The 24,664-nt window shown below is 38.5% G+C and overlaps 1 protein-coding gene across 6 annotated transcripts in view; it reads right to left on the bottom strand.

The window, feature by feature from the left end:
- Positions 1-24,664, bottom strand: part of JAKMIP1 (janus kinase and microtubule interacting protein 1) — a 247,902-nt gene that overhangs the window by 144,837 nt on the left and 78,401 nt on the right. For all 6 annotated transcript variants that reach the window (XM_037385135.1, XM_037385144.1, XM_037385161.1 and 3 more), the window contains 5 exons: positions 18,916-19,410; positions 6,036-6,245; positions 5,236-5,355; positions 2,775-2,921; positions 2,010-2,150 (listed from right to left, as the gene is read on the bottom strand). In XM_037385135.1, coding sequence (XP_037241032.1) covers positions 2,010-2,150; positions 2,775-2,921; positions 5,236-5,355; positions 6,036-6,245; positions 18,916-19,410 — 1,113 coding nt within the window. The remainder of the gene's footprint in view (positions 1-2,009; positions 2,151-2,774; positions 2,922-5,235; positions 5,356-6,035; positions 6,246-18,915; positions 19,411-24,664) is intronic.

A 24,664-nucleotide genomic window follows, 5' to 3' on the forward strand; every position in this document is an offset into this window, starting at 1 on the left:
TTGCTATCTCTTCAGTACCTGATTAAGGCACACTCCCTGCTTTAACCTGGGTCTCCTGCCTCCCAAGCAGATATCTGAGCAGTTGGACTTTCACTTCAGTGCAAAATGAACAAATGTTTCCAAAGTCCCCTACTCCTTCCTGTTTCTAATCTTGTTTGTAAGAAGACTGCTTAATTTACTACCTCAATAATACATCAAGCTACAAGAACAGTAATAATGCCAATTAAAAAACACCATTTGCTGCCTTATTAGCATCTCTTGCAATCATCAGAGTTTAGCTCAACAGCTTCCCTTTTAAGAATTGACCAGAGCACTGCTGTTGTGGGAGAACTCAAGTTGATATGGCTTTAGCTGCAAAGATAGCCTACAAGCAACACTACTCATCAATTCAGACAATCCCATTGCCTAGGACTATTGTTCTTATTTCTGTGTATCATATTGGTCTCAGCTGGAGTTAAACTGATGACTTCTGTATTAACCAGGTATTTGACACGTGGGTCATTCTTGATAATTATGACATATCTGTATTCTGTAGAGGTGTGGTTTGAGCCAGAAAAGACAGCTAAAAAGCATAATGGAAGTGCAGAATCCCTCTGCGTTCATATCAAAGGCAAAGCATCAACTAGTTTGTACTGCCAACCAAAGCAAAATCTTAGTTAACAATTTAACTTATTTCTGCAAGTGAAATAATACCTTTAAATAGGAAAAAAAGCAAAAATGAAACCATATTTTAAAATATTTATTTATTTTACTTTCACACTAAACACAAGTTAATACTATTTTACCAAAGTCAGGATACAATGTATTTCCTCAGATAACTGGCTGAGACAGTAGAAAGAGAATCCTTTCATACCCACTTTATACTGAAATATAAATGAGGTCATATCTGCCACATACTGGGAATTTAATATTATGTCACAGTCCCTGCCTGTACAGTTGTATTTGGAAAGTAAAGCAGCATTGCTCTGTGAATCAGACTCTACATCATAGTGTCTGAGTAACATCCTACTGCTTGTAACACTGTGACACTGCAGAATGCACGCAGACATCAATCTTTGGCAGTGATTGCAGAGAGAAATCCTGGGTCAAATCTCAGAGTAACTGCCAAGAATAGAGACAATGCTCCAGACAGAGCGGTAACACATCTTGGTTTATCTTTTGGATCTTATATTTTTATTTTCAATGTTTTATCCAACTGTTTAATTTGCTATTTAGATAGAGTGATCTTAAATTCACGTTATCATCTTGTAGCAGTCAGTAGTGCCATTTGACATGCTTTGAGTCTGCCTGAATTCCAGATGCTGCTCCAGAAGGGCAGGGGTCTCTCAGAGGCGATATGTCATTTCTGCCAGCACCAGAAGGGTGTATCATAAGTTGCACAAAATAGCACTAGACACCTTTAACACAACTCAAAATTGGGTCCTGATCAAACAGTACAAACATCTATGAGCATTATCGGAAGTAGTTGTCACAGAGCGTAGCAGCTGTGCAATTCTAACCTTAAACTATGCTACTACTTTTGGTTAGATGAACTGTGCATATTTCTCTCCACTTGTTATAAGGACAGCTAGTGTGGCCAGCTCAGTTAGAGATGCTTGGTTAGATTAAATGAATGCCGTTCAGCATGTTCCTTTCTTTTAGAGAACTTCTAGATCAGGAGAGTGGTTGGGTTTGCACCAGGGTCTACATCCAACAAGTTTCAGTCATTAAGTTTTGAAACATGTCTTTTCCTTAAGTCCCTCAGTTGTTGACAGCCAATTTTGTAAGGTGGATGGACTGATGCACTTCTTTTCACAAGCAGCTCATAGTAGGTAAGTATTTTATAATACAGAGATTTATACACATTTCAAAGAAATTAATTCACTGCCTGAGAAATAACAAAACCGTTTGATACTGAAGAACTATTTCTGCATCACTACTACAACTGGCGTTAAAATACCGCTCTCAAATCTTTAGTTTGCTTATAGATGTGTGTGCATGCACGTGTGTATACCAGTCATAAACATTACCACTGTGAGATCATCAATAACATGCTGCTGTTCTTTAACTTGTAGTCTAAGGAATTCAATTTCTTGTTCCTCTCGTGTGCTGCTGAGATCATTCAAAGATGTGTGCCTCTTCAGGACTGGTTGTGCAGATAACTTCTCTTTCTACAAAAATAGAAGTAATTTTTTTTTAAAAATGAAAGAATATTTTAAAGAGTCTTGCTGTAACAGGAGGAAAATTCTCATGTGTGATGTAGTAATCAAGAATCATTGGACTCATCAGTAAATACTCCACTGCAATATAAGGCCTCTTTCAACAACAAAAAATATTACACATCTATATGCCTCAGTCTTAATATCTCACATAAGATATTTTAAAACAGAATCAAAGAACACAGTCTGGGACAAAATTAGCAGACAAGTGGCCTCAGTGATCTAGCCTAGTAGGGTCTTTGGCACATGTACTCAAATTCAGTTTTGACTTCTAATCATAAAAGCAGTATTTATTAAAGCTGATTTTTAGTCATGTATTTTATAGCCTCTAAAACCATTTTACCTATCTGTAATCCTTTCCATTAATCAGTGTGAATTGATACAAAACAAAGCACACGCCACTCTGAATTTAGCATATGAATATTCAGCTGCATTGGCTGAGTTTGACAGTTATACCATACCACTATTGAGACTCCAAAATGTCTGTCTTAGAGAAAAAGCCTCACGAGCACTTTCACCCCAAAGTAACTGTGTGCAATGTGTTCTTACAACCTGATGTCAGAGATGATTACTTACCAGTTCTACATTTTCCCTTGATAGATTTTTTATTTTCTCTTCCATTCTCTGGATACATTGCAACATATCATCATTTTTTTTGCTCATCCTTTTATTTTTTTCTACCAAAGGCTTCAGCTGACTTTCTGTCTCCCGAGAACGTTTCAGCTGCAAATGGCAAAGGAATAAAGTTATCTGTGCTTTAGTTTACAGCTGCAGGAAAGAAGATACGTGAGTGTTTTCACTTGCCTTCTTTCTTCATTCAGAAAGTTTATTTCTTTTGTTAAGTGGCATCTGATACTGATACAGGCTACTGCTGAACTACTGGAGTCTAAACAAGACATGGCATTTCTGTACAGCCTACAAAAACACCAGATCTGGTCACTGGATTTTGCTCTTGGAAAACACTCAGATGATCTTTAAAACCGATTTCTTGATAAACTAATCTCATTGTATATAAGCTTCTTCCTCTGATCAACTAGGTCTCTGGGGTAGTTGTTTTCACCAATGTAGCTATCCCTGAGTAGAAGTAAACTCTTCCTTCTGTACTTTAAAAAACCCTAGACCCAATGTTGTAATTAGAGTAATGAGAATGTCAGCCAGAGGGCACAGATTCAATCTCAGCATTCTGCTGACACTTTCAAGCTGCTCAATTTTGGTCCTGTGGTTTTATGATGTTAGGCAATTATGTGAAGGAAATTACTGCCCTTTCTTGCATTTGTGTGTATTCACCATTTCACTCTTTTTATTTCATTAATCCTTGACCTGTTTTGTTTGAAAAAAATCTATTTTTTCCAATCAAATTATTTTAAAATTTCCTGAGTTTTAACTAGAAATGAAAAAAATAATCCTTCTTCTGAGATAATTTCACTGAGTATTTGGGGTTTTGTTTCATTCTCAGGAGAAAATTATTTTTCACAGTGCTTAATCACATGACCTTACTGATGTTACTGGGTTTATGTAATATTGTCTCAAAATACGATAAAACCTTTTCTCCATATCTTTTCAAAAACATCTATCTTATGCCCCTATGCCAAGCATCATGCAGAGCACCTGACTGAGTCATACATGCCCTCCATCTAGGGACACTGAAGGATGGGTGTTGCAGTAATTCAGCATTCTCCCGGGATGTTCTGAATGGCTTATGTCCACAGAAAGTTTTGCCAGGCTGAATTATCTTGTCTTTCTATAACACAATCTTGAAAAAGGACAAAATGTTCTTGAGGGGTCAGAGCAGGGATAAGCAACTATACCAGGAATGGCGGGGGACACCCCCCCCAAAAAAAAAAACCCCAACATTAGTATCCAGGCAAAGTAGGAAAAATGGTGAATTATACCCAGACTAAAACACATGTTCTTCTTACTCCAGAAACTGAAATTGTTAATGAGGAATCAATTTCTGTCATATGAAAGGACAGTTTAGACTATACAACTGTTTAAAGAGGAAAAGTGTAAAGAAAACAAGATGATTATGTTCTTAATTCATCCAATTTTAGTCTAGCATTGTTCAATTGACCTCACTAATCTAGACGCAGCCAAGGTGTTGAACAAGAAAATTTCAAAAATTAGCTCTTCTGATAATCACTGAGATGTCATAACTAAATTAAGTCCTTTCATCATAAAGCAAAGCCTTCATACCTCATCAAGAAGAGCTGTCAGGCAAAGCAAGGAGGAAGGTGTCAGTGTTTCACTCCTCTATAGGACTAACATGTGGCAAGAGCACTCTCCCTTTCTGCCCTCACCACACATAATAGCATTATTTTGGAACCAGCTGTATAGGCTGCATGAGGGAAAAAATTCCATCTGATTAGAACGAAAAAATCTTTTCTACTACCACTAGAATTGGGGCATGAGAAGACGTGTAAAAATTCCTGTCATTGAAACTCACCTCCCATTGCAGTTAATGAAAGCTTTACCATTAATCTCCAGACAAGCAATTAAATACCAATTCAGGGTAATAAAATTCATTCTTAAAATTTGTGTCGCACCCTTTCTTTTGTAAGTTACTATTACTCCCATAGGATAATTTCACCTCCTGAAGAGACTTCCCTTTTGAAATGACAGATTTTTCATCACTAGCACAATGAGTGCTGGGTTTTTAACTCCTCACAAGCATAAGCATGTCACAAAAACAATGTCAAATTTGAAAAAGATTAATCCAGTAATTTAAGTGTATAGATTATGCATGTTTTACACAACATCATTACACAGTGCTACGGGCAAGCTACCAGTCAATTTGGTAATGATGACCCCAAAATAAACTTAGAAATTTTGTTTTTCTGGAACAACAGAGATGCCATCCATGTCTTTTGTGGTCACAATGTGAATTTCTATAGAAATCTCTGCTATATTTAGCTATAATTGATTGAAACCAACCAGTGCTAATTTCTAAATTATTTATAACACTGACTTCCCGACATTAAATCTTTTACCATAAAGTTTCCCTCCCAGTCACCATCTGTGTTATTACTAATTAATTTACCAGTTCATTTCTTTCATCTGCTAAGAGAGTGTTTCTGTCTTCCAGCTTCCTTATTACAGCATTAAGTTCAGCGATTTTTAACTGAAATCTCCGCACATCTCGTTCATCCAAATGCTGCTCCTTTATATGAAAAACATATAGATATATAAAATTACCTATCAAAAAATATTTTACTATCCTTAATTTAATGTCATGGTTTAGCAAGTGGATTGTGTAAATTTAAAATAGACTTGTAGATCAATGTCTGGAAACCTTATTTTAATTAACTGAAAAACTAAACAATAGCATCCTGTAGAAATCCTAAATGATATATTACATGAAAAACTTCCACTTGTGAAATGTATGTAAAGGTTTAACAATTAAAAAAAAAGCAGCTAGATATATAATATTTGATGTATTATTGGTTATTTCCCACCAGATTTCTTACTATGAGCTAAAAAAAATTCTGGTGCATAGAACACAGACTAAAATCCCACGGGCCAGTTTTTGAGTAGTATCTATTTGTCATTGGTTAAAATAATTACTAAAGTTATGAAATAGCTAAGAAAATAATGGGGTTCACAGAGGAAGCTCACAATGTAAATTCTGAAATTTCTATATCCATATATTTTTCAATATTCTTTGAAATTCCAGAGGCCCAAGGAGTTTCTAAATCATCAGTGACACAGCACTGTGCAGTGCAGGGCCATTTACCAGTAATTAGTCCTTCTAGTATTTTAGAAGTAACCCGAAAACCAATGTGAACACCCAGGCAGCAATTATCCTGTGACGAATATTTGAAGAAAACACAACTTTCTTACCGGGCTTCCCATCAGTTCAGTGATATCCCCCACTCCCACAGGAAGCTCTCTCTTAGGGCTACTGTGGTATCGTTCTGCCTCCTTCACTTGGACAAGCTGTTCATCCAAAGCTTCTTTCTGAAGGAGCAGTTTCTGTGTATGGCCTGCCTGGACACCAAGGTCCTTCTCCAGAGCCAGAATCACCCTGTCTTTGCCTTTTATCTCATCCATCTGAAAAGAAAGCAAGCAGGAAGGTAGTTCTGTAACATCCCCAAGTCTTTTGGCATCCATACCCACAAACTTGCAAAAACCAAGTTCTGCCTCTTTCAGAATTATACCAGCACCCAAATCGTGGTTGCTAAAAAGTATATATTCTCTGCCGAAGCCTTTTCCTCTCCCCTTAAAAAAGTTTCAACTTTCACTCGATCATGAGTTTGCTCGGTGCAGTCTCAACTCAAGAGACAAACAAAACCAGATGCAAATGTACACTGAAACAGAATACTCAATTCATGGGAGGTTACACACTTCTATAAGCAGAAGAAAAATCTCCTTTCAGTGTTTCAGAGAAGAAACAGGGCTAGCACAAGACAAGACAAACACATCCTTTAAACCTCACCTGGGCTTTGTTTTAAAGCTTGAGCCATACACGTTTGCCCCATGTTGACTCCCTCTTTATTAGTGAAAATCACATGGTGAATCTCTTCACAGACATTTAAAGATTAGTAGCATATGCATGCACACACATTTAAACTTAAAATATTAAACATACCTATGTATTTTATGTGCCCTTGTTATAAGATTCAAATGAGGACTAGTCTTTCTATAGAAGGGAAAAAAGCAAATGCACAAAGGGCATTAGAATAAAGGGTAGGAAGAAATAGTTCTTAAACACCCTCTATGGTTACTGAAGTGTGTTGTACACACATCTCCATACCAAATAAAGCATACTGCTAGCAGTGATCTACTGCAGCTCTCATAGGATTTGTCCCTTGCAGCATCAGTGTTAAATTCACTTTGGTATTATTCCAAATGCCAGAGGAAGTGACAATCTGCAGCAGTTACTATAGAAACAGATTTCTTCACAAGAATACTAACCATTAACAATATATTTATTGGAACTATGCTGTATCTGCTTCAGTTTACTGAATTGTTTTCTTTGCCAACATAAACCCATGGAGTTTTGGAAATAAGATTATTATAACCTCGTTTGAAAAAATAAAATAAAATCATGTACACATCCATAGAAGTCCTTTATGTGAAGTTACACCCAAAAAAAAAAAAAAAAAAAAAGAAACGTTAGAAGGAAATGTTAGAAGCAACTTATAGTTCAGTTTGTTTGAGTGATGTACAGGATTAATACCATCAGACTACTCAATCAGACACACTCCAGGATTCTTGCCTTACTCCTTTCACAGTCTACAAAGCATGTGAAATTATTTTGTGTACAGATCCTGAGCAGCAGGAGATAGCCTAGCTGAACCAAGTCAGTCACAATTGAAGATAAAAAAAGTCAGATTTGAAGTGAGTAACCTAGTCTAGGCTACTTCTAATTTTCAACTGGGACTGATGAAGATTGGTTTTGATGGAGATTTCTTTCCTGATTTGGGAGGGTCACTGGGTCTCAATTCTTCATCCAGTAAATGGGTGTAATACTTCCCAGTATGTTAATTCTGATTTGTGTGACTTTTAAGTATGCCAAAAAAGACTTGCCAGGAAAAGAATACAGTCTTCATTAATGGAAGAATTTGCAACATGCAAGGTTTCAGAGGGACTGTGCAGCAATGACAAAAATTAAGCAGCTGCCTCACACACTGAATGCTATCTGTCAGGCACGCTGATCTATCAGGGACCCCTTGGGAGGAAAAAATGTCATGTAACTAAATACCATGGACAGTTTCGCTTTCAATTACACAGGCGTTTACACTGAACACTGATGTAATTGAGGTAGGAATGTGTCCACGCAAGGCATACATTTAACAAGGAAGAACCAAGGTTACATAGGCAGCCTTGATTTTAGTTACCCAATTAGCAGCACATTCCATACTCTTCATATTGTCACAACTTAAATGGTAAGTGGAATGACATAGGTGTTTAAGTTAGAAGAAAATGAAAGCAACAATCCTTGCGCAGACTACTACTTGTTGAATCACTGCAGAATAGATCGTTTGAAACTGATGTAACCAGTGAAATCATGCCTATGTCACTCTTCACACATATTTCCATAGATCAAAGCATGCGAGCTCACACGCAGTAGAAAGAAATGTCAGGAAAGAGCATGGCTTTGGCGTGGGGGTTATGGGAAGGCAGGGACAAAGGCAGAATTTCCCTCTGTTCTTCCTACTAATGTTTCTTCTACCATAAAACCTAAATGTGGTGAAACTTTCAGAAAAAAAAAATATCACAAGTTTCAGTCAAATAGAAAAATCTTTGAGAAACCTATAAAAATTGAAAATAGCAATATAATAGCAATGTCTGCACATCCTTTTTTATTTTCAGCTTATATTTTGAGTTACAGGTAGGCACTAGAAAATCTTTTACTGATGTTAACATATGCATGTGTGCACACACACAAATGCATAGAGCACTGCAACAGCAGGGTTTTTTTATAAGAACAAACCAGAAGAAAGAGGATTTCTAAGCAACTAGCTTGTTACAGACTGATAAGACTGCAGCAGTAATGTCTCTACTTTAAGTTCTGTTTCAGAAGCCTGGGGCACAATACAATTCTCCTTTCCTCAAGGGTACAGTTGCATCTTTGATTTCTCCAGTGTAACTGCATCAACCCACTCAATGCCTCAGTTTTCTTAAATTTACCCCAATGCCAGACCCAAAGATTTACCATCTTTCTTCAGACTTGCACACTACAGAGTGAACTTGCTCATCATCCCTGCCTGCTTTCTTAAGAGGGTACAAATTGCTCCATAGGGAGGAAAAAAAGAGAAAGAGAAGTATTTTACAGGGATGTAACATCCCTCAGTTCCATGTGGGAGAGATAGCAGGTCAGGGGGCAGGCAAGCAAAGAGAAGGTACAAGACTAGAAAAAGGAGAGATGTGATTTAGGTTTAAACTGAACATAAGCTGACAGAGAAGAAAGGTCAACCACTCCCAAAAGACTTTAGCGTAGCTTAGTTTTATATATTCTAATAGCTGTAAAAGCTCACTCAAAGTCTCCGCACCAGTTCTGTACCACTGGAGAACTACTCTTTTCTCGAATTCTTGCCACATTTAGTTACATGAAGAAAAAAGAAGTTGGCAGCATAAAGGAAGACAGCCTTATGGAATTACACCATGTATTACAGTCTTTATTTTAGTGGGGAGAGGATTATCATCCATTAGGTAAATGAAAATCAAAATGGATTGATCTGCGTTCCCTGCTGTTTGCTATTTTGATCAAATACATGTGCAGAAACAACACTATCATAGCCAAGACTGTCTAGGAATCCACATGGTCTGAAAGAGGAGGATTTTTTTTTTTTTTTAACCAAGTGACAGAGTTGGGAAGAAAGCTTTCCGGTACAGAAGCCCTTCAGCAGATTAAGAAGCTGTATGCTTAAAAGCTTGTCAACTTTTCCACCTATGTAACTTTGCTTTTCCCGTAAATGTTTTGCTCTCACTTTCTATGATATGTAAATGTATATGTGTTTATAGGTACATAACACACACAGTGTACATGTATGTGTATACATGCACACTCACATACTGAGATACCTTCCAATTGTCATTTATGACTCCTGTAGACAAGCTGAACACCATTTAAACAGATCTTGAAATAACAATTAGTGGTCCCCTCACCACCTCTCAAGTTTAAAGGTTTAACCCTTTATTCTATGCCTACAAAATTAATTCCTCAAACAGCATCCAGAATCTGTTACTTTACCATGCATAGCATTCCTTTCTTTTCCATGCTTTTTAACATCTGTTTTACGTAACTAGGGAGGTATCCCAAAACTACTCATCACTTACATATATAAAATAGTTGCAACCTTTAATTCTCTTCTCTCCCAGGTGCAATTTTGTTACATCAAAAGACTTTGCTATCAGCTCTAAAATCCATACACAGAAGTAGAATTTTACCTGAGTTCTTACATCAGGCCTTAGTCATTGCAACATTCTCTTTTCTGACCTTAAATGCAGTCCTGCCTGCTCACCATCCAATGTGAATGCTGCTGTTCACGATGCTCTTTTCACAAAACACAACAAAAATCAGTCTCACTGTTGATGTTCACAGCTTAACTGGAGTCCATTCACCCCTTATCTAATATCAGGATGCTATGTCCCCTCCCCAATACTGGCTTGTCATATATGCAGTCAAACATTTTCATGTTTTTTCCCATGCCACTCTTCCTACTTGAAGGGACACTCCACACGTCTATTTAGTTACCTGACTGGCCTTCCTCAAATTCCTCTTATATCTCTCCTTTTCCATGACACCTCAAAATATAAAAGGAAATGATGGAAAAACTGTAAATACTTAAAGGAAATTACGCTGCTGAGATCACAGTCTATTGTCTAATCATCAGACAGGAAATCTAAACTAATCCCTGAGATTAGTTTAATAAACTAATATATAAGATAAAGCAAATCCCTGAGAACCTAAGACATAGGATGCACATGACAGAAATGCAGGATTTTTTCTATTGGAAGCGATGCAGGTATGTCAAGGCCAGTGCTGAGCTGAAGCTAATAAACCTGTATGGATCAGTTCTCACCTGATGATTCAAGACCTGATTCTGAGCAAGAAGATGCCTTTTCCTTGTGCTCCTCAGCTCCTCGTGGTCCAAGGAGCATGGTGCAGGGCCTGCCATGCCAGGTGCCAATGAGAGGTTTCTGCATCTGTGGCACAACATAGCTCAGACAAGCAACACATGGGAACTGAAACCTGATGGCACTGATTTCCTACCGCTGCTTTCATGTATTTCTCCCTGTACTACTATTCATTTGAGACATCTCACTAAGATATAAATGGTAGAGACCATCTTTTCTTCCAACATATTTAGCACAATGAGATTCCAATCTATGCATTGGGCTTACAGGTATTACGTTAAATCAGATATATTCTCCCAGAAATCCTTTCCAACTGGCTGCTTTGGTGTCAGATTTGTTCTTAGTTTAACACAAATTTACCCACTTCACGCAGCTACACAATACAACAAGGTCACATGAACTGTTTTACATTCTGTTTTGCACGGATTATTCAAGCGTTTTAGAATAGCCACATTTTTCTTTATGCAACTAAGCATGGTACAATTCAGTACAAAATTCTGTGATAGGAAGGCAGTGGGGCAACCTGAGGTTAGAACACATTTTCAGTTACATGCTTTGAGAAGAAAAGTAGCAGAAATACCCTCTGAAAGAGGATTTTAGAGAAAATAAGATTATCCACAAGCAGCTGCAGAGGGAAATTACCAAGAAATCACCTTGGATAGCTTAAATAACTCTGGAGCTCTTAGTTAAAATTACAGCTTTCTAAAGTATATTAATTAATGGGTTTTGTGCTGTCAAATGTTAGGTGCTAAACCCAGCAATTACCTGCATTATATCAAAGAGCCAGCATTTATAGCCCGTGTCAAAATAAAACAGTTTCCTAAGAACAGGTATCTAAATACCTCCCCTAACAGCTAAGAAAAACAAGTGGAAATAGTGTTTTAATAATATTTATCAAACATGAAAGAGAACCAAGCCAGCCATTGGAAAAAGTATCCCCTGCCAATTATCCCACACTTCAATAGCTACAGTAAAAGAAAGTCTGAGACCTTTGGGGGAACTTTAGCCTCTCACAAAGTTGAAAGAGAAATTCCCAGGGAATTAAAAGCTAAATCTGTCAAGGCAGAGACATACTCAGTTTTCAAAGTGGAAAAAGCCAGCTGCTGCATTGCTAAGTGTAAGACCTTCTCTTTACCCATCCTTACCAAAGTTATCTCCTAGCCAACTGCAGAACAAAATTCTGCACTCCTTTTCTCCAGAAGAAATTGAATTAATCTTTATACTAAATGCTTGACACTGAAAATAGGGATATCATGACAGGATTGCCAGTTAGCAAGAAAACAAAAAGGAGATGCTACTCAAATGAACAGTTAAAGATAGAACTAAATCGAATTAGCACCTTTTACATTTATAAAGGGACACTAAGACCTAACAACAATATTCCAAGCTGAAAGCCCACTTGGAGGGGGGAAATAACTATTCCTGCATTGTACATAGCATTCTCTACACCAGACATGGCCCCCTATTTAAATAAATGTTTGCTTCTAATTTAAGAACCTTAGGGGAAGAGGGCGAAAAGATGCTAGTCATCCAGTGGAGAAACAAGGGTCATAGACATGGGTAGACAGGACTAATTCTTAATTTCACTTGTAATTTTTCTAACCCAGTAGTCAACATTTTCTTCCAATAGCTTTTCCCACATTTATTTTTTTTAAGTGTGTAAATCCCATAGGTAAGGCATATATTAAAAGTTTTGATAAATTACACAAGAAACACCATATGGGTAGAAAATTTCAGAACTTACTGATAGGAGGCTTCTCCCATCTTTCTCTAAAGCACCTTGAATTGTAGCTGACTACAACCTCTACTACTAGATCTCCCTCCTGTTACCTGTTCCAAGTGTTCATTGACAGAGCTATAATGAACAAGTAATCAAAAAGACAGAAAATGTACAAAGACTAAGCAATATAAACTTAAGGAGATTTTTGTCCAGGTGCTACAATACACTTATCTTCTGTGGGTTTTTAATACTGTTCCATATTTTATAAAGAGATATAAAAGATTTGTGACCTACCAACCATAATGGAGCCCTTAGAAAATACCGAGAATAAACACAAAATGCTGAGCCTGCTATCAAAAGGTTTCATTAGACCTGCTTGATTCAGAAAAAAAGAAGGCCCAGGTGGAATGTTCCCCTATTAGCTCCTGAGAGGACAAGCATAAATCTTTAGAGGATGCAGTCCTAAAATGCTGGAGGTAGTAGAAGGGTCTTTGAAGGAGATTAGCTCAGTCTTGGAATGCAGCTGAAACATGCATCTCAAACAGATGGCAAAATCCAGAGATGCAGCCTACAATTTGATATCAGCAGCTGTGTGTGAAATACAAGCAGGTTTGAGTGCCTGATAAGAAGCATGCTACAGCAGGCTCTGCCCAACCATGCATGACTGCATACACTTGGATGATCCACAACTCAGCTTTCCAGTCTCAACATTCAAGATTTTGGTTAGGAGTCAAAACTCATGCGTATGTGACACTGCACAAGTGAAGCGAGAAATGCCAGGCTCCATCATTCTCAGGGCAGCAGGGGATCACAGAGTGCCCCTGCCAACAGCTAGCTGTCCCTCTGCACCAGAATTTTCAGGAGACAAAAGGTCTCTGCATTACTCTCCATGCTGAATATTACCTAAAGATATGCATTTTGCAAAATCCTAGTAATGGCAATGCAGGAGGAAATGAATGTTATTAGAAAATAGTGCCCCTGCTGCAAAGGATGTAATTTGGGGGGTTGTTGGAGCATTAAACTTTTGCTTCTACTATTTTTCATGTTTTACTGAAAAATAATTGCTGAATCTCTTGGAAGGTGAAGTATTTTATTTGGTCCTCTAATTTTTATTCCTTAAAAGCTGAAGGCAATAACACATGTTAACAACTTCATCAACTGCCTGGATGAAGAAACGGAATGCACCATCCCTAAATTTGTGGATGATACCAAATCTGAGGGAGCTTTTACTACACTAGAGGACAACACCACCATTTAGAGGCACTCCAACATTTTGGAGAAATGAGCCCAAAACCCCTCTTAAAGTTTGCCTAAGACAGATACAACATCCTACCCCTTGGAGGGTTTCGATTCCTGCAACAGAAATGGCTGGATGCCAATTGAAGTTGGCAGTTCTGCAAGGGGAAGAAAGAAAAAAGGAAAGAAAAAAGGAAAAACCTTGGTGTCCTGGAGGGAAAGTTGGATATGGGTAGTGGTGAGAGCCTGCAGTGACTGAAGTTAAATTGACACTGGGCGAAATCAGCAAGAGAGTAGCCAGAAGGATAGAGAAGTGATTTAGTCTTTCATTAAGCATTTGTGAAACCACTCGAGGAGCAGCGCAGCCACTTCTGGGCTTCCCAGCACAAAAAAAGGTATTGAAAACCTGGAGAAAGGCCAGTAAAACCACTATGGGGCTGCAGCACACGGCATTCATGAAATGGGTGAGGATGCTAGGCTTGCTCAGCCAGCCAAAGAGAAGACTGTGAGATGCATTACAATTGCAGATACCCATTCAGCTACCTAAAGGGGGATACAGGGACGAACAATGCAGTTTCTCAGAGATGCCCAGCAAAAGGACAAAGGTAACAATCAAAAGTTACAGAAAGAGGAAGAAAAATTTCACAGTGACTAGGCACTGGGGCACGTTGTCACAGAGACTGTGGATCTCCATCTCTGAAGATTTTCAAATTGGACTGGAGGAGGCCTAAAGCAACCTGATCCAACTTTCAAGGCAGCCCTGCTTTAAGCAGGATAGTGGATCAGATGACCTCGAGAAGACCATCACCATCTAAATTTCTCTGTGATTGTATGACACTGCAGTTCACATATGGAATACCAATGCCAAGTAGCATGCTAAGGACTTAATAGGCAGACAAACACATTAAGAGTTGTGCAAGGTTAGAAAATACTAACTTGTGAAGGACTTGAGTTGAAATTTGGTTTTGTCCTGAACCGGAACAATCTAATTTCTTAATTCTGAAAAGATGCTACCCTCAGTCTTTCAGAAGCCTTCACCTGACCATAAGATATAGCGTTACACACAGACACAAAACTGAAATCATAATATTTTTAAGAAATCATTACATAAATGGTACATAAACTTATTCCATAAGAGTGCTTTTGCCTTGAACAGAAACCTTCAATAAAACTGCCATGATTTTTACTTTCAAAAACTGCTTAATCTATTAGTTTGAATTACATTCTTCCAGGTATTGCATGACGTGTATTTGGCAAACACCAAACAGAAGAAGGATTCCACATTAGAAAGAGTTTTTAATTTATGCAACCAGATAATTCAGACTAAGGAGGCTAAGGACACTTCAACAGGGCATCTATCTTCATAAATCATGGCTGATCAGGAACTTCTGAAATCACTTCCAAAACCAACTTTTTAAATTTTGATTCTGTTAACAGCAAAAGGATTTTTTTTTCCTGCAAGTATGAAAACTGAAGTACCATCACATTACTCTTTAGATGCATATAACATTTTTTTTAATGAGGTTATTTGAGAATGCAGTTGAAAGAAAGAAATTTAATTCATCTGGCATACTGTGTGCCCTCTTAAACATGGATCTTATCGCACACCTAGTAAGTTCAGTGGAATCTTTTACACTGATTTTGTGGTTAAGGAAGCAGCCTAGATCTCAGAAGGAAACCAGACATAATGCTTAGAATGATGCCATTAAAACAGAATCCTGTTGACCTTAGGTATGCACGTGCTTGTCTATGCAGTCCTCAGGGTTGTTTATACTGAGGGTTTATGAGTGAAAAAGTAAAATTATGGGTTTGTATGTTTTTTGTTTTCTTTCTTTTTTTTTTTTAAAAAAAAAACCTGATCCATAAAACAGGCTTTAACATTTTTCCTTCATGCAGATTACTTTTCAGTTTGCTATTTCTATTTTTTTTTTTTTCTTATTTGCTGGCTTATAATGTTATTTCTAGTTTTAAGTATTTGAATTTGTATCAGCATAGTTTTCCTGCTACATTGACAAAACAATCCAGCTGTTCAGACTCAACTACTCAGAACATACTGGCTGAAAAAGTAAAGTAATAGCTGTTCTTGCTTTCTTGCCTTACTCTCAAAATTACCTCTTTACTTTGAAGACATTGTTTCATTTGTTTCTCCAGTTTGTTACTAGGTATTTTTACTCCAGTTTCTTAGCTGCCAGCACATTGTGCTGATGCATATATGTAACAGGAATAAAATTTCTTTCAGGTTATGTGTGTGGAAAATCTGTATCAACAAGCATTCGTTAAATTAATGAAAACATTTAAATCACTGTTATATTAAGTCAATTACAGGAACTGACAAATTCCAATATAATTTCATACTGCACAGATTTAAAAATGTGGAGGGGTTTTTTTTTTTTGCTAAATAGCTATTTTACTTTCCCTTTAGGCACTAGGATCTTCCCCATTCAGTCTCTTTTGTATTGAGGCTTATTGGGTATTTTTCATAGCTCAATTCAAAACAGTGAAGCCAATCTCAAAACTGACTAATAATATTTATAAAATACTGACATTTGTACAATAGAAGCATGGCTGTTTACATACTCAATGTAATTGTATACATATATTCATAGACAATGGATTTTGCTTTTTTGCTTTCTCACTATTTTTTTTTTTTTTATGACAAGCCAAAAAGTACAAGATTTTACTCAAATTAGTCACGGGTATTACAATCAATGGTAAAAACACTGATTTTTCTTTTTTTTTTTTTTTTTTTCTTTTAGCTGCAATATCTATACGAAATACATTTTCAGAACTAACCTGTGATGTAAAATGCATAATAAATCAGCCAAGCCTGACAAGACAATCAGACACTGCATCCTGAATTACTCTCTCTGAATTTGAATTACAGGATGGCCAGCCCATTTAGGCCATTAATACCAAAGACACTGATTTCTTAATAGTGCTATAAAACACAACACACATACAAAAAAAGGACATTAATTGAAGCTCAGCTATGGAACTATGCTAATATACATAACACTGCCTGCCACATCCTTGCCATTTCATCCCACAAGGGTAGGAAGCAAACCAACCGAGCACCCCAGATCCGCAGCTAATATGGTTAATCTGAAATTGAAGGCAAGCATCCCTTGCCCTAATTAAAATACGGGGGAGACAAGGGAGGGAAATATCCTGATGATCTGATTCTATAATCCCACTTGCTCTCCCAGAGGAAGACAGCAGCATCTAGGAACTATGCAGTATTTTTTACCTCGGCCCAGATTTAAAGAGTGACTAAATGGCTATGAATTCCTAGAAGAAACACTTCTCTCTTTCATAAAAACAAAGCATACAATTTAATTAAAAAAAAAATACATTCATTATATGAAAGCAGTTGAGACACTACAAGGCAAAACCAGGCTCCTCGTATTTTTCCCCTGTATTTCTTCAGAGCGAGGCGGGTTGTGGGGAAGGTATGAACATTTCCAGTGAAAGCCCGTGAGACTGATAGCAGGCTTCCTCTGGTGCTGGGAATAGGAAACAAGTTATCTACACACTCCTCCAAATCAGTCACCTTTTTAGATGTACTGAGTTACAAAGGCCCAGTAAGGCTCCAATTAAAATTCTGACTGACTTGAGAGGGGTTTTTTGTGCCAGACAGAAAACCCTGAGTGCCCTCCTCCATTGCCCTCACACTGCAGTAGGCTGAAACCTTCTACTCTTGAAAGAGAAGAGTTAAGTGTTCCCTTCACAATACCACTCAAAACATGGTGTACGTGTGTGTACTGGGGCAATTCAGGATGACAGAATTTGGGGTGCACTGCTATGTGCCTCACCTCACCATTTCTTGCTAAGGTACCCTTCTTTGAGAGGGCTAAATTTATTTAGAATCTGTTCTCTAGAAAAACACATGCCACAATGTTGCAAGCTTCTCTCCTCTTTAAAAATTACCTATACTTCATAGTGAGGATTTTAAAAAGCTGTGTTTATAATATGGAACAAAATACAGAAGAAACTATGCTTACAGAAACATCACATTGTCAATCTTTGCAGTGGTCTTTAATTAATCAAGGAAATTATACCCCTGAGACTTAATCAATGTCCAATTTATTTAAAGCATAAATATTAACTGTGTTAAAAGCTTTCGTTGTCTCAGACAGAAAATCACGACCATTAAGTCTGTAGCTTGCCCTCACCATCCTTTTCCTAAGAAATGTAAGAAACAAGAGGCCATACCTGTGTAAACACAAACTGATAACATTTTTCTTAAGAAAACTGGTGTTTTGTTCCATTTAAGTCTGTGCTACTTGATATATGAGAAATATTATGCTTATTACAGTTTTGGATTTTATTTGCATTGCTGCTGCATTGCCAGTTTAGGTAGCTAAACACACACACGGAAAGTACCATGGTACCAAACAGAAGTGTCATTTGATGATGAATTCTCTAAATTTAGTGAACAGCCCATCTTAGATTTTTTGCGTTTTACACAGCTCAATAATTTCAAATATTTGGGGCACCTGCTGTTGGGAAATATTGCCTGGTTTTTGATTTTATACAAACAGCATAGTCTGCCATATGTGCTGAAGCCCTAGGGTTTATGAAGCATGAAAAAAAGCCTGCTGTCCTAGGCCCTAAGTTTTGTGCCGCAATAGAAAAAACACAGAAATTTAAACAAAAATAAAAAATGGCAACAATGCTTAAAAGTGAATAACAGGATAATGATGCAGAAGAAGCAAAGATATTGTCTTGTTTCAGCAATTGGTTCCCCCAATATAAATATAAAAGCTTTCTGCAAAGTTAATTTTGCCATCTCACAGAGGTGTTCTTGCATTGCCAAATGAGCAATGCCTGACTGTTTCGGTCAAACAGGACTTTGTAAGGACAAGCAAGTTGAGCAAGTGAGAAAGGGAAAGTCTATTTCTTCGATCTGTTGAGAAAACCCATCCTGGAAAGTCTTGGTTCACCCATATTCCATCTAGTGGGACATAAAGCTTTGGATTGGGTTGGCTTAGCCATGGAGCCAAGGTTCATCTTTGCTGTAACGGGCAGAAAGTAGGGGAAATTGTGGCTTATTTTTGCAACCAGCACTCATGAAAGATGTCACTGCAAAAGAGTGGTGGCTTGACATTTATGAGCACATGCAGCAATATACTAATACTTGCTATAAACTGAAATAAGCACGCATCACTCTAATGAACTTACCAGCCTACGGATCTCTCTCTCACATTCCCGCTTTATTCTATTAATCTCATCCTGATGGGACTGATAAGCCATGCGCAGGTCAGCAGCCTTCATTTTATCTGCCTGCATAATGTTGTTCAAAGCCTCTTCAAGCTGCTTTTTGCCAGATTTCAGCTCCAAGATCTCCTGTTGCAACTTCATCCGTTCACCATCGAACGCCTTGCGAGCCTCCTCCTTTGCCTCACTCAGCAGCGCCGTCTTCACTTTGTCAGCTGCCCCGTCCCGCAGGACATTGACTGTCGACTGCAAACGCTGAATTTCACCATCTTTGATTTTCACCATTCTTGCTACCTCCTGCTCATGCTGCCGGATCAGTAGCTCTCTGACACTCTGGAGTTCCTTCATCTTCTCCTCATGGAGCTTGGCTTTCAGTTCAGAAACATATGCAGTGTGCTTGTGCTGCTCCTGCTCCCTTTCTTGCTTAACTTCTTGGATTTTCTCTCTCAGTTTACCCACCTGCAACATTGATATAAAATATTAGAAGTGCTACCACACTTTTAAAAGTCACCATTCCTAAAACATTATTAAAAACTCATCCTCAATATTCAAAAACAAAGACTGTATACCTGACACCCCTCTCTCCAGTAAACAACTAGAGAACCAGGGCTGGGAAAAGGCCATGTGTGTGTCCAGAAATCTGCTATTGGGACATGCAATTGGCAATGAGGTCTCACAGTTTTAGGGAATAAATAAAACCAAGCAGCGTCCAATCTAGTTCTCTCCTTATTTCCTCCACCAACCATCCCAGACTACTCTCATCCATAACACCTCTACTGCACCTGACAAGCAGGCAGAAAACGAATCAAACAGAGAAAAGAGTGTATGCTGGGAATACATTGATTTTGGATTTCTTAATCTCTTAGCTATTTTAATAGGAAAGTCCTTATTAGATAAGCCAAAAGAATTGGCCTTCTGAAAAAATCAGGTCTACTCAAGGGGCCTCAGGCAGCACACCCCAAAACTGAGACTACTTACAGTCCCCAGACACTCACAGAGACTATTCACTGTCCCCAGTCCTCAGAAAATATAGGCCAGTGAATGTAAGGGTTGGGGAGGGAGTAAGGGAAAGGTCTTATAGCTTATTATAGAATACCCACTGTGATGAAACCTCATTATAAAATGATGCTCAGCAGGCTGCATGGAAAGTAATGCTTGTACCAAGTGGGATTAGGTATTAATTTAGAAGAAAGAAAAAAAAAAAAAAAAGAAAGAAAAAATAAAGAAAAAAAATAAGGAGAAAGTTTTGTTTCTCTATTATACTATACCAGAAAGGCTACAATGTATTTCATCATGTGTAGTGTCAGTAACATCTTTTTAATATCCCTGTCACACTGACTGCCAAAACATGGGCCCTATATATGTACTTCTCATCTAAAGCAAAGTCAGAGGCAGAGATTTCACAGATTTGTGTTTTAACCTTGAGCGGTAATGCAAACATACAAACCAAACACTGCTTCATGGTAAAAGGAGGCTACTGAGGAGCAGCAGGACGCTGGTCACTGTCACGGTATTCCTAGACTGCTTGCATCTATGTTATACAAAGCTGGGATCTGTAGTTGTGCAATGCATGTAATTGATGCTAAACTAAGCCAGAATTGCAACTTGTCTCAGATTAGTGCAGAAAGGATGGGAGATCTCTATTAATGTTCAGACTATCATTTGCTATGAAGGTATAATTAAAACAAATTACTTTTTACATGGCTTTGGATTCTAGAGTTGAAATAAAAGTAAAGGGTTAATTAAAAGCAATAATACTGGTGCAAGAAAAGCCCAGAAACCTTCATTATTTTGTTTATTGAAAGCAGGTTGGATCTAAACAGACACTTTTGCGCATTTGCTTTAGGAAAAATGGGACATCTTAATTCAAAAGCCTCAGACATAACTCATCCAACAAAACCAAGACTACTACTTAAGAGTGATCATAAAATGAGACCAACATATCACTTATCAAACCCACAGCACTGACAGTAGGATTTCCAGTCTGAAGTTCACCTGAAGTCTTCACACAGCAGGGACAGCAGACTCCCTGTGCAGAAGGTGTTACGAACCTGTTATTTTCAACACTAACTTTGAGAATTAACCAAAGCAAGCTTACCCTAGATTTTAAAAAGTAAAACAAAATAAAATGAAAACAAAAAGGAAACAGGCTGGAGCAGGAGGGGGGAGGAATTTTCATGAATGTAATCTTCTAGATGCATTGTGGACTAACCTCCACCTGGGAGAGCACTATAATTACAGCTATGGGAAAGGTAACAGCTCTGAATCAGACACCATCAGAAGCAGATTTTATTGCACAGATACTGTTACTCTGTTCAAGGATGATTCAGATAATACATCTTTATGATGAAAGATAGATTTATTTTTTTTTCTCCCAGAATGCTAAGTCTGGCTATCGGAAATTATCTGCAGGAGATATCCATGTGTTATTTATTCTGGTGGGATGACATTTAGTTAGTTCCAAGCCTATAGTGGATAGCACTGATTTTCAGTGCTTGCATTAGGGTACCAAACCCCGTAGGAAAGTCTAAGACTCTCCCATCTCTGCTAATAGCATGGAGGAATGGACTAGGTGATTTTTAAGATCCCTTCCAACCCAAAACATTCTATGATGCTATAAACAAAGCTAAGCTACTTACTCACTTATTTACTAATGCAAGTGGATAAGCTTATAGATAAATTTGCAAATGAGCCAACACTCACTGTTTACTTAAATCTGTTAGCTATTTCCTTACTGATGAGCAAGGAAAACTGAAATGAAACTAAGCAATGAAACATAGTAATGACGACAAAGGAAAACATTGTATAATAGCATATATAAAAAAAAGGTTAATATGCCTCCAGAACTATAGTAATTTAAAATTAATCATATTGTACATAAAGCATGCAACTGAAAGGCAGTTTTCAAGACAACACATTAATGAATGCAACTTCTTAAAAACATTTTTAATATATGAGAGATTCTGAAATGTCTGGAGTACTGAGTTACACAAAATGACATTGTGTGTAGCGTGTTCCATTTTTTTTGCCTTTCACTGAATTGAGGGAAGGCAACATCTATACATACTGTTGCTGTCTGTGAGAACACATATTAAGCCACTCAGAGTAATTTAATGTTACCATAAATTGCTAGTCATTTTACTTAAAAGCTTCAGCAAGAGCAATGTAAAGAAGAATAAGAAACTGTCTAAAACTCTTGGCTTTTTACACTGCATCTTAACTGCCTAACACTCCTCATGACCCAGTAAAAAAGATGTATCCTAATTCTCAAGGCCTTTTTTAAAAAGTCTGTTCTTGTTAGTGCTTCTTGTCAGAGAAGATGGAAAGTTAGATCTGCCTGTTATAGGTCTTCCCTGAAAGCCATAAGCTGTCCTTCCCGCACTCCCTCCGTCCCCCTCTCCTGCACACTATGTGGATCAGTACACGTCTGGCTTCCAGAGCAACTGACTGAATGAAAATAGTAGCATGGAATTTTCCCATATGCTTAAGTCTCAGTTTCAAAATGAACTTAAACTTTAAAGCAATTTGTCTTTTTTTAATTTCCGGCACACTTTTATTTTAATGAAGAAATCTGTTCTGTTCATAGGCAGAACATGAAGTATAACCAAGAAATGAAGCCAATAGGGAAACAAAGTCAGGCAGGATATCAGGGCACCAATAAAATAGGTATTTTCTGCCGTTCTAAATTAAATCTTTAATAATCGGTGCACACTGATACAGTATTGTTGCCAAAGCAGAAGATAGCTGCTTGGAAAAATAATGCCAAACAACACTGTTTCTTCCCTTTCTTGTCTGAACAGTGCCTGAAAGGATTTTCTTTGAAACAATTCGATTATATTATCATAGGATATCTGCATCTTGTATTGTTTTCTTTGACTAGGGACCTTGCACACTTGAGACACAAACACAATAGTTTGGTTTTATGAACCAAAGTCAATGACATAATTTTAAAATTAAGATTTCTGAAAGACAATAACCTATTAACCCATACATATTTCCAAGTGATAATGAATCACTGCCCCAATAAAAATGTTATGTTAAGAACTTACCAAGGTCTACATCTTTTTTTTTTTTTTTTCTTTTGAATTTAAATGCAGGTGTTTTTTATTTGTGGCACAATCGTCAAAGTCCTGCAGAGCAGGAGGGATACTTTCTGCACAGCATTTCACCAGGAATCCAGGTTATGGTAAGAAATCTATTACCAACTGTGAAAAAGGCATGTTACTAGAGGTAAGGCCAAATAAAAAATGCTACTGTTCATGGCAAAACCGAAATGCAATAGCAACTTTCTTTCAAAACAAACAAAAGCCTGTATACTTTGCTTTTTCCAAAAAAAGATGTGAACTCTACTCCTATTTAAGCACACAGAATCACAGAATAGTCAGGGTTGGAAGGGACCTCTGGAAATCATCTAGTCCAGTCCCCTGCTAAAGCAGGTTCTCCTACAGCAGCTTGCACAGGATCATGTCCAGGCAGGTTTTGAATGTCTCCAGAGGAGAGTCCACAGCCTCTCTGGGCAGCCTGCCCCAGTGCTCTGTCACCCCCAAAGTAAAGAAGTTCTTCCTCATATTCAGATGGAACTTCCCGTGTTTCAGTTTGTGCCTGTTGCCCCTTGTCTGTCGCTGGGCACCACTGAAAAGAGCCTGGCCCCAGCAGACATTGATAAGATCCCCTCTCAGTCTTCTCTCCTCCAGGCTAAACAGCCCCAGCTCCCTCAGCCTTCCCTCATCAGGGAGATGCTCCAGTCCCCTCATCATCTTCATAGCCTCTGCTGGACCCTCTCCAGTAGTTCCCTGTCCCTCTTGAACTGGGAAGCCCAGCACTGGACACAGCACTCCAGACGTGGCCTCACCAGGGCGGAGCAGAGGGGGAGGATCAGCTCCCTTGACCTGCTGGCCACGCTTCTCCTAATGCACCCCAGGATGCCACTGGCCTTCCTGTCCACCAGAGCACACTGCTGGCCCATGGGCAACTCACTGCCCACCAGGTCTCCCGGGTCCTTCTCCTCAGAGCTGCCTTCCAGCAGGTCAGCCCCAGCCTGTGCTGGTGCACGGGGCTGACCCTCCCCAGGTGCAGGACCCTACACTGGCCTTTGCTGAACTCCATGAGGCTCCTCTGCCCAGCTCTCCAGCCTGTCCAGGTCTCACTGAATGGCAGCGCAGCCTCTGCGGTATCAGCCACTCCTCCCAGTTCTGTATCATCAGCCAACTTGCTGAGGGTGCCTCTGCCCCTTCATCCAGGTCACTGATGGATAAGTTGAATAAGACTGGACCCAGTACTGACCCTGGGGAACACCACAAGCTACAAGTCTCCAGTCAGACTCTGCGCAGTTGAACACAACTCTCCAAGTTCTGCCATTCAGCCAGTTCTCAGTCCACCTTGCTGTCCACTCATCTAACCCACACTGCCTGAGCTTACCTGTAAGGGTGTTATGGGAGACAGTATCAAAAGCCTTGCTGAGGTCAAGTAAGACAACATTGACCACTCTCCCCTTGCCTAGCCAGCCAGTCATTCCATCATAAAAGGCTTTTAGGTTGGTCAGGCATGATTTCACCTTGGTGAATCCATGTTGACTGCTCCTGATGACCTTTTTTTCCTCTACGTGCTTTGAGATGACCTCCCAGTTTAGCTGTTCCATCACCTTTCCAGGGATGGAGGCAAGGCTGACTGGCCTTTAGTTTCCTAGGTCCTTCTTCTTGCTCTTTTTGAAGAC

The sequence above is a fragment of the Falco rusticolus genome, chromosome 1 (genome assembly GCF_015220075.1).
Source record: "Falco rusticolus isolate bFalRus1 chromosome 1, bFalRus1.pri, whole genome shotgun sequence".
In the NCBI taxonomy this organism is placed as follows: domain Eukaryota; kingdom Metazoa; phylum Chordata; class Aves; order Falconiformes; family Falconidae; genus Falco; species Falco rusticolus.